Source organism: Biomphalaria glabrata, chromosome 1 (assembly GCF_947242115.1).
Source record: "Biomphalaria glabrata chromosome 1, xgBioGlab47.1, whole genome shotgun sequence".
In the NCBI taxonomy this organism is placed as follows: domain Eukaryota; kingdom Metazoa; phylum Mollusca; class Gastropoda; family Planorbidae; genus Biomphalaria; species Biomphalaria glabrata.
This window is the reverse complement of record NC_074711.1, coordinates 24,696,995-24,712,470: the sequence shown is the minus strand read 5'-3', so window position 1 is coordinate 24,712,470 and position 15,476 is coordinate 24,696,995. Positions and strand designations below refer to the sequence as shown.

The 15,476-nt window shown below is 33.6% G+C and overlaps 1 protein-coding gene across 6 annotated transcripts in view; it reads left to right on the top strand.

Annotated features, from left to right (window-relative positions):
• Positions 1-6,709: 6,709 nt before the first annotated feature.
• The window catches only part of LOC106074224 (E3 SUMO-protein ligase PIAS2-like), a 28,877-nt gene continuing 20,110 nt past the window's right edge, over positions 6,710-15,476 (top strand). For 2 of the 6 annotated variants that reach the window (XM_056029417.1, XM_056029426.1), the window contains exons 1-2: positions 6,733-6,856; positions 12,191-12,448. In XM_056029417.1, the coding sequence (XP_055885392.1) occupies positions 6,833-6,856; positions 12,191-12,448 (282 nt within the window). In that variant the 5' untranslated portion in view covers positions 6,733-6,832. Of the gene's footprint in view, positions 6,857-12,190; positions 12,449-15,476 lie in introns of all 6 variants that reach the window. The other 4 variants (XM_056029430.1, XM_056029414.1, XM_056029442.1 and 1 more) reach the window with 3 other exon arrangements.

The window sequence follows — 15,476 nt, the reverse complement described above, 5'->3', positions numbered from 1 at the left end:
CCCAGTAAACCCCAACGCTATGCATAAACGTGCGTACATCATATATATATATATATATATATATATATATATATATATATATATATATATATATATATATATATATATATATCATGGGCGTAGCCAGGGGGGGGGGTTCTTGGGGTTCAACCCCCCCCCCCCCCGAAATGAAATCAGGGGGGGGGGGACGGAATTAAGTGACTGATTTTTGCTTTCATTTTGTTTATTTTAGGTGAGATTTTAATACTAAATCATCACTTACCACAGAACAGCCGAGGGGGTTTTGAGTTAAAAACCCTCTACCAGGGGGTTTTGAGTTTAAACCCCCCCTACCAGGGGGTTTTGAAATTTTAAAAAAAAACTATCAGGGGGTTTTGAGATACAAATCCCTCTACCAGGGGGTTTTGAGTTTAAAACCCCCTACCAGGGGCTTTGAGTTTAAAACCCCCTACAGGGGGTTTTGAGTTTTAAGCCCCCTACCAGAGGTTTTTGCAGTTAAATCCCCCTCTTCTATAAAACAAAACCAAAAAAATGCAAACAACAATCCCCAAATTCCAACAGCACAGTTAAGGAAGATTTTGATTTTAAAACCCCCTCCAAAATTTACGATAAACCCCCTCTTCAATATAAAAAAAGCAAATTACACATTTAAAATTCTATGAGCGTAGCCAAAGGGGTTTTGAGTTGATGGTTTTTTCTTTAAAGTTTAAAACCCCTCCAGATGGTTTTGAGATTAAAATTCCCCTACAGAGCGTTGAAAACCTCTCTCTTCAATATTATTTTAAAGCAAACTACAGTCACCAAATTCTATGATCGTAGCTAAATGGGGTTTTGAATTAAAAAAACAACAAAAAAACTCCAAGATTTTTTTTATTTTAAAACCCCTCAACAGATGATTTGACAAAAAAACTTTCCTTTTCGATATAAAATCTAAAGCGAAATACAGGCATGTAATTCCAAGATCGTAGTCAAGAAAGGTTACAAATTTCTACCAGTGGCTTGGGCTCCATTAATAGGCCTAAAGTGTGAATAGTCTTCTGCCGAAATTGAAAAACATTAAATGTGGCTCAACAAAGACAGATTTTAGGAGTCAGTTATAGAGATCGGGTCTAAATCAAAGAAATCATATGCCGAACTGTGAGTCGAATCCTTAGTAAGGTTGTGACAGAGCGTCGCATGAGGTTTTGCGGGACATGTTCTCCGACAAAATGAATTACGTAAAATAAGAGTTGCGGAAACAGCTTGCCGGAAAATGCGCCGAACGGCGCGAGAGGGTCTAAGTCAGTAAGAATAGCACATTAGGTTTTTGAAATAAAACTTTTGAATAGCAAGATAATGCACTGTAGATACCTCAGAATATGCATTTTGTTGGCTTTCAATACCAGAAATAGTGCTCGGCGGCGAGCTCCCCCAGACCCCCTTGCTGGCAAGGGCGGGGAGTCTACAATAAACAATAAACGTCTTCCGAAAGGGTCAGAATGTAATAAAGATTAATTATGTACACACACACATATATATGTAATTTTTTTCCGCGGGGGGGGGGGGGGAGGGGGAATCCCTCCCAAAACCCTCCCCGAAAAAAAATCCTGGCTACGCCCATGATATATATATATATATGTGTGTGTATTCGATATATGAGAATAAAATAAGACTGTTTCTCAATCTTCGGCGAAAAAAACAGTCATGTTGAGGCCTTTCTCTTCCAAGCTTGGGAGTCTGGGAAAGCGCTGTAAGTTTCCTCAGTGGGGTTCAGGGTGAAGCCCCGACACCCAAAAGCGTTTTCTTGCATTTTTCACAGCAGAAACGCATTCTCCTGACATCTACAGCTCATGTTTTATCAGTGGGGTTCGGGGCGAAGCCCTGACGCCAAAAGCGTTTCCTTGCATTTTTCACGGCTGAAACGCATTCTCCTGACATCTACAGCTCATTGTTTATCAGTGGGATTCGGGGCGAAGCCCTGACGCCAAAAGCGTTTTCTTGCATTTTTCACATCAGAAATGCATTCTCCTGACATCTACAGCTCATTATTTATCAGTGGGGTTCGGGGCTAAGCCCACTAGCGGATCCAGAACTTTGAAGTGGGGGGGGCGATTTTTTTTCGAACCCTAACCCTAACGCCCAGTAAACCCTAACCCTATGCATAAACGTGCGTACACACACACACACACACACACACACATACATACATATATATATATATATATATATATGTTTATATATATATATATATTAGAATTATAAAAAAGCAGCATTTCTCAACCTTCAGCGAAAAACAAAACAACAGGGGCAGCGCTATAAGGTTCTATATTGGGGTTCTTGCTTTTTTCACTGCAGAAACGCATTCTCCTGACAAGTATAGCTCTTATTTATCAATGGATTTCGGGGCGAAGCCCCGACGCAAAAAGCGTTTTCTTGCATTCTTCACTGCAGAAACGCATTCTCCTGACAAGTACAGCTCTTTATTCATTAATGGATTTCGGGGCGAAGCCCCGACGCCAAAAGCGTTTTCTTGCATTCTTCACTGCAGAAACGCATTCTCCTGACAAGTACAGCTCTTTATTCATCAATGGATTTCGGGGCGAAGCCCCGACGCCAAAAGCGTTTTCTTGCTTTTTTTCACTGCAGAAACGCATTCTCCTGACAAGTACAGCTCTTTATTCATCAATGGATTTCGGGGCGAAGCCCCGACGCCATAAGCGTTTTCTTCTTTTTTCACTGCAGAAACGTATTCTCCTGACATCTACAGCTCATTATTCATCAATGGAGTTCGAAGCTCATTATTCATACTATTAAAAAAGGACCTTTTGAATAATGTTGTACTTGAAAATTATTTTAATATGAATTTATAGGCCCTTAATACATTGCAAATAAAACCGATTTGTTCCTTGAAAAGATACCCCACATATTTAGATTTTTGCTTTGGGGATCGCCGCCGAAAAAAAAATTATTCAATAAATAGTATTCAATATGATTGAGTTATAAATTGTGAATTATAGTCCCAAATTTATTTAACTAGAAAAATATCAGATTGAGTAAAGGTTGGTAAAAGGCGACTATGAAAACATTATTTGAGTTTATAACTCATCTCAATCATGGCTCTAATACTGAAAAATTTCGTTTGAATTCTAACTTTTCCAATGCAAAGTCTTACTTAAAATAATTATGATAAATTCATGTGAAATTAAATAAACTCTGTCTGGAAATGGGAGGAGCGGTAGAGTGAAAACGATTAATCCTCGCTCCTTTAATAATTTCTGCTAAAGATTGCATTTGGCATTAAAGAATAGGGGTTGGGCGACTCAATATAAGAATTTAATTTATAGTGTATATAAATTATGATGGGGGAAATGCGATTGCATGTATCGCCCTTCCCTCCTGGTACAACCCTTTTTCATTTAAATTTACTAATGATACTATTTGAGATTAGATTGTGGTATGACATAATATACAATGGGTCACATATCAATACGTAGTTTATATTATATAGATATTCAACTAATTTTGTTCACAAACTATGATTCTCCACAAAAATAGGACCGCCCCCCCCAGCATTCAGAGGGCTAGAGTGGGGAGGGCAGTACATGCAATCGCCCCCCCCACCCCACCGAATCGGCCAAAATACCAGAAAGGGAGCGACATAATATAAAATGTATATATTAATTCAACTAATTTTGTTCACAAACTATGATTTCTCCATAAAAACGGACCGCCCCCCCCCCACTCAAAGGGTTAAGGTGGGAAGGGCAGAAGAGGTATTCGTCCCCCCCCCCACCAATCGGCAAACAGGGAACGACATAATATAAAGATCGGTTAAAAAATCAATAAGAAGTCTACACTATGTAGATATTACATTGATTCTATTAGCAAGCTGTGATTTCTACAAATTAATTGGACCGCCCCCCCCCACACTCGAAAGTGTAGGGGGGGGCGGGATTGATACCATCGCCCCCTCCCGACCCCACCAATCGGCATACATACTAGAGGGGGGGGCGAAATAATCTAAAAATAGGTTGAAATATAAATAATTTGTATTTATTTTTAACATAAGTAATAAATTCGTATACAAATTGTGTGAATTCTATAATAAAATTCGCCCGCCCCCCCCCCTCCGGGGGGGGGGGGTGGAGTCGGCCGAGTGGGGGGGGGGGGGGCGATCGCCCCTACCGCCCCCCCCCTGGATCCGCCAGTGGCTAAGCCCCGACGCAAAAAGCGTTTTCTTGCATTTATCACGTATTGGTTTGTCCGATGGGGGGAAGGTGATTGCATGTATCGCACTTCTACCTGTTTATATTATATAGATATTCGACTAAATTTGTTCACATACTATGATTTCTCCATAAAAGTAGGACCGCCCCTCCCACTCAAAGGGTTTAGATGGGAAGGGCAGTAGAGGTATAAGGTCCTTCCCTTCCAATCGACCAAAGATGAACGACATAATATAAAGACCGGTTAAAATACCAATAACAAGTTTTAATCATATAGATATTTAATTGATTCTGTTAGCAAGCTGTGATTTCTGCAAATAAATAGGACCGCCCCCCCCACTCGAAAGTTTATGGTTGGGGGGGGGGCGGATTGATGCCATCGCCCCCTCCCGACCCTACCAAATCAGCCAAAATACTAGAAAGGGGGGGGGGGTGCGAAATAATCTAAAAATAGGTTGAAATATAAATAATTAGTATATATTATTAACATAAGTAATAAATTCGTATACAAATTGTGCGAATTCTATACTAAAATTCGTCCTCCGGAGGGGGGGGGGTCGGCCGAGTGGGGAGGGGGGGCGATCGCCCCTACCGCCCCCGCCCCCCCCCCCCCCCCCCCCGGATCCGCTAGTGACAGTATAACCATGTGTACATTTTTCGATTAAAATGCAACATAAAGTCTTTATTCCTTATAAGGACATAGTGTTCACTGCAAGCATATGTACAGCTATCGATACATTATCAAATTTAACATAATGATTTTGAGGACAGGTAGACCTAGAACTGGATGCCCATCATATAATATACAATTTATGGGCCGGATGGTATAGAAATTTTCGGGCCGATTTGGATAACCAGTCCATCCCTGCCGGGGGGCTTGACCTCTTTGGGGACCCCTGCATATTGGTAATATTTAATGTAAAAAACAAATTTGAAACACTCATTTGGGGGCCACCCTCAGATGGGGCCCGCAGGAATTTTCGAATTCTCCTCCTTCCTCCCCCACCCTAGCTACGCCACTGTCCTCGGGTAGTAGTTTTGGGCATCACTGATTTCATGATCAATAAAGTATTATTGCCCCCTTTCTCCTACGACCCCAAGGCATAAATACATTTGCCTTACTTTTCCATAAGGCGATTTTTTTTTTCTGAAAGAAATCACTGACTTTCTATATAAATAATCATAATATATATAAACCCTTCCTCTAATCATACTTTTCTTTTGGTGGACATCATTTAAAAACAAAACAAAATAATCCATTGATATAAGGTTTTTATTTTAGCTAGATTTAGTGCTGTGACGGAAAATATATGCCTACATAATGGTAAACATTTTGCGTTACCTCTCTTCCTTTCTTTTCAGGCTTTGGCTGCGCCGGTCTGAAACTACGGTAGATCGACAGTGCTATATATATACAAATCTCTCTCTCTCTCTCTCTCTCTGTGGTATTTTACGTCTCGAGAGAGAATCTTTTCCCTTTGCAACTTCTTGTGTGACTAAAGAGGCCAATCCTTGGTACACAGCTGCAGTCACAGGTAATCATACCTAATCTCCAAGCGCCTTTGCATTTTCACACTTCTTTCTATTAGCCTACTGATGTGTATGGCATCTGCAACCCGGGACCCTAGAAGCTTTTTGAATAACACGAGCTCATGTGTTGTCTGGAAATTTGGCTACCAGTAAATTGGGCACCGGCTTTGTCTGCATCAGGAGTGGAAAAAAATACAGGTCGCAACTGGTTTTGCGTTGTAACGTTATACACTGCACGCTTCGGAATCGAAGACATTGCCATTATTATTGATTAGGTTTTCCCTTTCAAATGTATGAATAAATTTATATTTATAGGCTATATATAACCCTAACCCTACTTTAAGACCATTTTTTAGAGTTGGGCCGATATTGGCGAATATTGCTTTAACCGGTTTTTTGAAGGTTCGGATTTGGTTTGGACAAGACCTAAGTAAAGTTAAGGTTGAAATAAGTCATGGGATGGGTTCTACGACATAATCAAATGATCTGCATATTTGCGCATTGTTGGCATTGTTTGATACCTAAAATACGGCGCAATGACAATTTGCTAGGACTAGAAAAAAAAAATAATAGTTATAAAAACTGGGCATGCTTATTTTGTTAAGAAGGAACGCCTGTAATTTATAAGCATAAGGGCATAAATCTAGTAATAAAATAAAAATGATAAATGACAAAATGATTTTCCATAGAATTAATAACGCGCTTGCGATGTAATACCATTTCTATTTATAGACGGGCAACATTTTTCTCTTCGTGCATGCAAGCCTTTAGGCGTTTAGGCAAATGTTTCCCTTATAATCTAAAGTTGTAAAGCGAAACGAAATATCTAAGTAACTTTATGTAACCAAAATAAAGAGTTTTGTTTTTTGTCCAGATAAATATAATGAAATCTTTATATCATATTATTGTATTTTTCTATGTCATTCTGTAAGGCTGATTAAACATATGATGTTATTTACAGTGTGAGTGTAAATAAAAGTCTTATAAGTGGCTTATTAAAAACAATTCTTTGACAGTAATAAAGAGAATGTTTCCCATTCCATATTTTAAATAATTTGTTAACATTGCCCATTCGGCATACATGGATATCCTAAGAAATGGCGGATTTGGCAGAATTAAAGGTAAACATTTTATAATAATTTTTTTTTCTTAATTCGCGAATTTGTTATTTAGATATGCCGATCCGTGCTATTGTTACTGAAGGAATGCGAAATAAGAATGCCGGTGGCAATATGGAATAGAATATTATTTTTTTTATATTGCCTGGCGTTTTACTCAACTCAGTACTGTCACTTACTGACAGAGTACTGACACTAGTGACACTACTGTCCTGACAGTCACAGTAGTCGAGTAGAGTTAGTTAGAATAGGCAATAGTATACTAAATAACTTATACTCCAAAGTCTTATATAGTCTATATAAGTCTAGTATAGTATAGTCAATAGACAGTGACAGTCACACACACACAGTTACAGTATGAGTATGGAGTATCACACACAGTCACATATCAGATATTGAGATATTCTAGACTCTAGTCTAGTAGTCTAGAGTCTACTCTAAAATACGTTATACGGTGACAAAAGTCTAGTAAAGTGACTAAAGCGAATAACTCACTAAGTCTAAAGTTAAAGCCTGGAAGTGGAAATACTGAAATAGTCGAGGAATCATGAATGACCAGTGGGCAGTGACAGTCAGTTGAGTCAGTCTGACACTACGACAGTGACAGTCACAGTGATTTAGATATAGATTATAGATCTAGATTCAATATAGAATATATATACTTATATAGATTCTATGATTAGTAATTAGATCTAGTTATTAGTATGATTTCTAAAATTTATTAAATTTATTTATAGATCTATTATCTATAATTATAATAATCTATAAAATCTATTCTACATCTAGAATTAGACAATTAGTCTTCTATTAGATTTATTTTAGATCTATGAATAATAAATACTAATAGTTAATACTGGTCTAGATCTAGGGAATCTATAGAGTCTAGATCTATATCTAATAGGAATATAATAATTATAATAATATATATAATATAGATCTAGTAGTCAGTAGTCAATATAGAATCTAGAGTCTAGAGATTTAGAATACTAGATTCTAGATCTAGAATCTAGATAGAATAGATCTAGATGTCTACTAGTAAAATCTAGTAGAATGATTAGAATCTAATCTTATCTAGATCTAGAAAATCTAGACTATATGACTATATTGACTAGAGTCTAGATCTATAATTCTTAGAATATATATATATATCCATATTATAGAATATAGATCTTTAGAATAATAGTTAATAGATTTAGATCTAGATTTAATATTCTAGATCTATCATATTCTAGAATCTAGATTTCTATTCTATCTATCATTCTATCTAGACTAAATCTATATATTTATCATATTATATATAGATCTAATATATAGATCTAGATCTAATTATGATCTAGATCTAGTCAATCTAGAATAAAATCTAGATTATAGGTGACATTATAGTAACTTAGTTAAATAAATTAATAATAATATAGTTATAGATCTAGATCTAGTATAGAAATAGATAGAATCTACTAATAGACTAAGACTGTCACTGACTAAGATTTTACAAGCTATAGTATAGATCTAGCTTCTAGATCTACTAGTCTAACTACAGTCAGTATCACTCTCTTCTTTATGACTAGATCTAGAATTCTAGATCTAGATATGTTATGTCAGTTATGAACTTATTTCATGTCATTATGATATTTATATCTAGACTCTATATGTAGTATTACTTTTCAAGACTTTTACTTATGTGTCTTTTGTAATAAAATTAGAATCTAGATATAGATTCTAGATTAATTTATTAATGCCTAACTATCTAAGGATCTAACTAACTAAGGCTAAGCCTTACTAAGGCTAAGCCTTACTAAGGCTAAGCCTTACTAAGCCGCCCTAGGCAAGGCTCTAACTTTAAGTTTAAGGCCTAGTCACTAGTAATGACTAGTCAAATAGTCTAGTGTAAGTAGGCTAGTCATAGGCCTTGGCATTCTTTCCTTATTAAATTAATTTTATTAATCTATAACTTAGACATAAGACAAATTACTATATATATATTATTTATATATATATATATATATATATATATATATATATATATATATATATATATATATATATATATATAAAGAATATATATTTAGTATATCTAGACACTAGACCAGATCCTATTTAAGTCTATTAAGAGTCTGGCTAATATATATTACAATTTACATAAATTAATATTATAATCTAGAACCTATATATCTGATAGTAGTATAGAACATATTTAATATATATATAAATCTAGATCTATGATTAATAAATCTAGATTAGATCTCTAAAATCTAGAGTTATTCTTATCTATTCTAGAGGGTCTAGAATATAGAATATAGATCTACAACGTTTATAAATTATAATATAATATATATAAATTTAGGATCTAGAATAGCTGAATAAATTATATCTACTAGATCAATGGTTCTCAAACTGTGGGTCTGGGGTCCGTAAGTTGACTGTAAAAGGGGGGTGTCAGAAGAAAGATGTAAATTTATTAAAATTGAAATGCCTTTTCTCATTTTATTAGATAGGATAATTTCAATAATAATAGATAATAGAATCTTCCCTCATTAAGTGTTTTATTTGTCTATTACATACTATAAAGGGGGAATAATCCATGAGGGATTATGGACACGACATGGCCTAAATTGTGCCGATGTGCCAAAACCCAAAATATCAAATATCATACTATATCTATTCTATGTTGAGCCAAAAATTTGAGACATTTTTCATGTTGATATTACTGACTGTACTGAACCCTTTTGGACGTAGGCAAAGCTCAGATCTCATTAACAAATGAATCCATACCAATACAGGAGTGGATTATTTAAATATCTGCAAATGGGGAACTTAAACTAATGATTGAATAAGGATACCATAAATTCTATTTATAGAACTTTACTAACACAGATTCCAATTTTATATCTTCATTATGGGTCATTGTATAGAATTTGTTGACTGCAAATTGGAAATTGCCTATAAATCTATTAAGCATACTTCTAGGACATACTAAAGTAACTCAGCTGAATATATTTTCCTTGAAACTCAGTCGAACAAAATAAATAAAAAACTCTGTAAGTCACTTGTACAATGATGACTTTAATAGCATATATAATTGAAGTAAAACATAGTCAAAATACAAGTCTAAACTGTAACAAGCCAACAGTAATAATTCAATAGTGAAAAGCACATTAAACAATGACCATTGACTTTGAACATTCAGTTAAAATCCAATGACCAACCAATCCATATCATATAGAGCTAACATATAATATAATATCAATTGATCTTATTGGATGGTTTCTGCCATTTTAGTAAGTTCTATCAGCTTTCCATAAATCTCACTTAATCCTACATCATGTTTATGCAAATTAAAGTAAGCTGTTCACAGTATTGACTTGTCCACAGTTGGATTTTTTTTTAGCAATAATGGCATATTTTTTTAAAGATTTTCATTTTATTGTTTTTTTAAGTGTGTTATATTTATACAGATCTAATGTATTTTATGTATATATGATCTAGAATATATACATAAAGTTGTGTGAAAATATGAATAACTATCATAATTTTATTTTAAATTTTAATTAAATGTTACCTAGATCTAGTTCTAACAAAAATTTTTTTGAAGTTTAATCATAACAGTTTTGTGAATTATGAAGAGAAAGATTCAAATAATACTAGAATAGAATAGAATTAGAATTAGCTAAAAGAGCTTCTTCTTCACTAATTGTGGTTTGTACACTTTTCATATAATATTTCCCAACTCTTCTTTGGTCTTTTAGTTTTTATAAAATATTTTGTTGATATACAACTAAGTATATTTTAAAAACTAGGTTTGCAATGTATTTCATCAAGATCATTCATTATAGAAGGTCACCACCTGTGGGCTGTGGAGACCAATAGCTTGTTGCTAGGTCATACTGACCTGTGATGCCTCTCAATGGAGAATCTATTTGATCTTTTCTTAAAAAATCAACTACACTGCAAGAATCTCTAAATTTTTTTTAAACAGCAATTGTTTCTTCTAGCATAGCTCACACAGTTGATTATAATGTCCAGTGTCATGACAATTGAAGCTCTGGTATTTGGAGATGTATGCTCTTTCAACATTGTCTTTTCCTCATGGCCATTGGCCCAATGAACATTCAGAATTGTGTCAAATAGTTTAAATAGTCAAATGATAAATTAACTCATTTGTTTTTTCCACACCTCACAACAAAATGTTTCATCAGCTTATAGATCAACATTTAGTTATGTGGATCCTTTTTAATAAAATCATATTAACCTTGATATCATGTGATTCTTTTCTGCCATCTTTCATACAGGACAGTATGAAACATCTTCTCTATTCACAATATACCAAGCACAATAAAGTTGTACACATCATACACATTTAGACAGTCTTAATATAATCTTCACACTTTTAAGAACATGACAAAATTTGTTAAGATTACTGGCAAATAGAAATATTCTAAGAAACTTATGTTGATAGTTTTAAAAAAAATCAACATTTCACACTTTGCCTGAAGCTGCTTTAGTCATTCTATAGAATGCCTGATATTTTCAGGCATATATATATAGAATACCAGATTTCATACTTTCCCAGTAACAGTTTTGAGTATATTTAGAAGATATCACTTGTTAACAAGTAATATATATAGATTTTTAATAAAAAGACCAATTCCTGCTTTATGTTCAAATAATGTAGTTTACAGTCTAAACATTCATATTTTAGTTTTCATTATTTTGTAACAATTCTACTTAATAGAGATATATGATAAATATCTTTCTATTTTTTTTTTTTTCTATTATTTTTTTTTTTTTTTGCTAATTTATGAAGCTGATGGTGGTGTATGATTTCTCATTCTATTTATTTCTTGTAATGCTTCAATATTGCAAGGAGTCTTATCAGCCAGCTTGCTCATCAAGTTCTTCTGTTAACATTCCATCTAATGATTTTACACGACATAATGTGACATATGCTTAGAGAAAGGACAGTTGATGTCTGAGACAGTACTGTTGGTGGCTTTGTTGGAAATTGTACTGATATGGGCTTTATTCTATTAATGCTATTGTTGCCAAAGTTCAGTGATAGATGGGGTATCTTGTTCATACATTTGGCCACTGAATTTTGGGGATTAATTCGATAGCAGAATCGACCAATCCATTATTCACATTGATGCTTGACCTTAAAATTGCTTTTGCATTGAGAAATATTTCTAGCTCTGCAGACTTTTCCACCAGTTTTATTGATGTCACTTGGTACAATACAATCATGTCTAATTTCTCATTATAACATGTGCGTGTAACATCCACCAACTGATCATATGTTTTGATCTTCGATATTTCAATTCACTTCTCTCTGAAATGTTGCAGCGCCACGTTGTTTTAGAACGAAAAGAAACTACTACACAGCGTAAGCGGAGATTAGAGAAATGCAGAAAAAAGCGGCAAGAAAAGCTAGCCATCGAAACAGAAGAGGAAAAACAGTTACGTTTAGAAAGACGTAGAGAACGATATCAAAATGAAACTCAAGAGCAACGTGAAAAACGATTGAGCGCTGATCGTGAACGTAAAATAAAAGCACGACAGAAACAAGAAAGTGACCACTCTCCGCAATCACAAGCATTAAAGGTTGGCCACCTCTGCTCTAAATTTTTCCCCCCATTCTATAGAATGACTAGATCTACAACAGGCAAAGTAGAAAATGTCTTTACAAAGATATTTATAAATAAATGAGAAAAAAACAACAAAATGTACAACAGGATTTCATAAGACAAAATCCATTTGTCTTTTAGCTTTTAAAAGTGCAATTTATATTTTTGAATAATCAAAAAAAAATGTTGAATCACTGAATCATATTTCAAAATAGTAATATACATTAGTAAATACAATTTTGTATAATTTATCCTAATTAGTCTACAATGTAAAATTAAAAGATGCAGAAACACTATACATTGTGAGCTGGTAAAATTGTCAACAGACAATAGCAATAGAGGATCAAAGTAATTCATAATACTCTTGAAGGTTGCTCTTTATTTTAAAATAGTTTTTATTAGTTTCTTCTTAAATACAAACACATCATTGGTGGGAAGCGTGGTCGAGAGGCCAAGTGCGCTTGAACTTGGCTTGGCTACCTAGAAGGGGGCTCGAGGTTCGACACCCGACTCGGGCAGAGTTGTGTTTACTGAGCGCCTAAAGGCAGCACGGAAAACCAACTCCTAGATACCCCCTCCCCCCCACCGGTCCACAAATGAGATTGGACCAAAAGCGCTCTGAGCATGCTATAAGCATGAAAGTAGCGCTATATAAAAGCTATAATAATAATAATAATAATCTAATAATGTTCTATTCAGTTGTCTTAATCTGTATAATGAAAGAGTAAAAAAAAAAGTATGTCGATAAAGGGGGAAAAAGCCACCAGACATCCATAAAAACACAAAAAAAAAACAAAAAAAGAGACTTGACAAAGCCTTACAAAGGAAGACAGATAATAAAAACAAGACAGAGTGAATGTTAAAAACTAGGCCTACAAAGTATTTAATGAAAAATGTTAGTTGATTATACGTTGTAAAATTATATATTTTGTTTATATATTTCACAGACAAAGGGACTTTCTACACCAGTTTTATCATTGATTCCAACAAAAAATTGTACTTAGTGAGAAAAAGAATGCTTTTCATTGGGGAATGTTAATTTGTCTTTTTTTTTTTTATCTGAATGGGACTTAATATCAATAAATTAACCTGACAGCAAGAATTAAAATGAGATAACACCTTATTATAGTTGTTATTATAGTTATTTTAAATATAATTTCTTTTTGCTTACATAGCCTACAGAGTTGATAATAAAGTCATTTTCTAGACGAGTAAATTTATAAGTTATTGTATACACGCACAAGCTCTTTTTTTAATTGCAAAATCTGATGTAAATATTTCAGACAAACAATGACTTGCACTGATAAACTGACTTGTGTATTCCACGACCATCACAAAAAAATGTTTTATCAGGCTATTATTCAAGATCTGCTCAAGTGGTTCCTTCTTAGTCCTATTTTCTTCCACCTTTCATACAAATCAATATGAAACATCTTTTGTATCAATTTACCTACCACTTTCAAGTTTTACACATTAATAAACTCCACAATTTAAAGAATAGGTTTACATTTTTTAGATTACTTGAATAGAAATATTATTCAGAGAAACTTGTATTATTAACAAAATACTCAATCAACATTTCACTTTTTGCCTGAAGCAGTTCTAGTCATTCTATACAATGCCTAGGCAAAGTAGGAAATAGAGAAATCATTTCCTACTTTGCATGAAATTTTCAGGCATTCTATAAAATGCCAATTTCACATTTTGCCTGTCACATACACACGTGCTTGCAAACATACATATAGTGTGTGTGTTTATGTATTTATATAAATATACACGCATGTATATACATATTAAACACATTCAATTATTTATTTATCTATTTAGAGTCTCGATAAATCTATTATTTTTAGATCTGGACCAGCTCTAGAGGCTGATAAGACCGCTGAGTCTCAGACTGAGCTATCCTTTCAAAGTTTTCTCTCCTTTTTCTAAATCTCAATTGAGAATCTAGATTAGTTTAGGTGTAACAATAAGACAATAAATGAAATATAAATATAAATAAGCTTTATTTAGGCTACTTACATCCACACACATCAATATTAAATATCGATATTTTAATCATATCTACTACTTATGAAAGAAATTCTAGGCTATTTCAAACATTGTGATTGAATAGTGCTAAACTACTTTCATTAAACAATTTCAGATTGACAATTATTACATATTAGACATCCATTTGTTGTCCATCTTTTGAGGAATTCATAAAAAATATAATTATTAGCACTAGTATTTTGTAAAGCATTTAATAAGAAAGTAGATATAAGACAACTTATCCCTCAAAAGGAAAAATACAGTTTTTTTTTTTTTTTAATTGTTACATCAAATAATCCAAGAATATCACTATAATCACATTTATATTACTAAATATGTGCCACAAGTTACAATAGATCAGATACTATTATCACTGAAAATAATTAAGAATTGTATTTAAAAAAAATATTTTTTTTATTAATTTATTTTTTCTTCATCGTTTACAACCATTTTTAATGATACGAAAGCAATTTTTCATTTAATTGTAAACAAGTATTTTTCTTATCTTTTCAATTGGAGCACATAAATCCAAAAGTAAATCCTTTATGTCTCTCTATATATATAGTTTGTTAAATTTACAAATACACAAACTCTTTATCAAAATGATTTTCAACAAAATTTCGCTAAGGAAGCTTCCATAAATATAGATCTATCACTGGTTAAATCAAATATACCATAGATGGTCTATATACAGAGGAACCTCGAAGTTCAAAAGCTTGGGTTGGGGAGGGTGGGTCCAAATGAGTGTCCAAAATTTGTTTTTACAATAAATATTACGCCATTATCTCATATCATGATGTCGAATGTCAATTTGCAGGGTCCCTAAAGAAGTCAAGCTTCCCCCCTGGGCTCCCAAATCCTTAGCTATGCCACTGCATACTATATATAAAACAAATTTGTTGATATGTACATTTAAAAGATTTCTATTAGTGATTTTTAAGATTATTTTCATGAAATCTCTATTTTTTTTT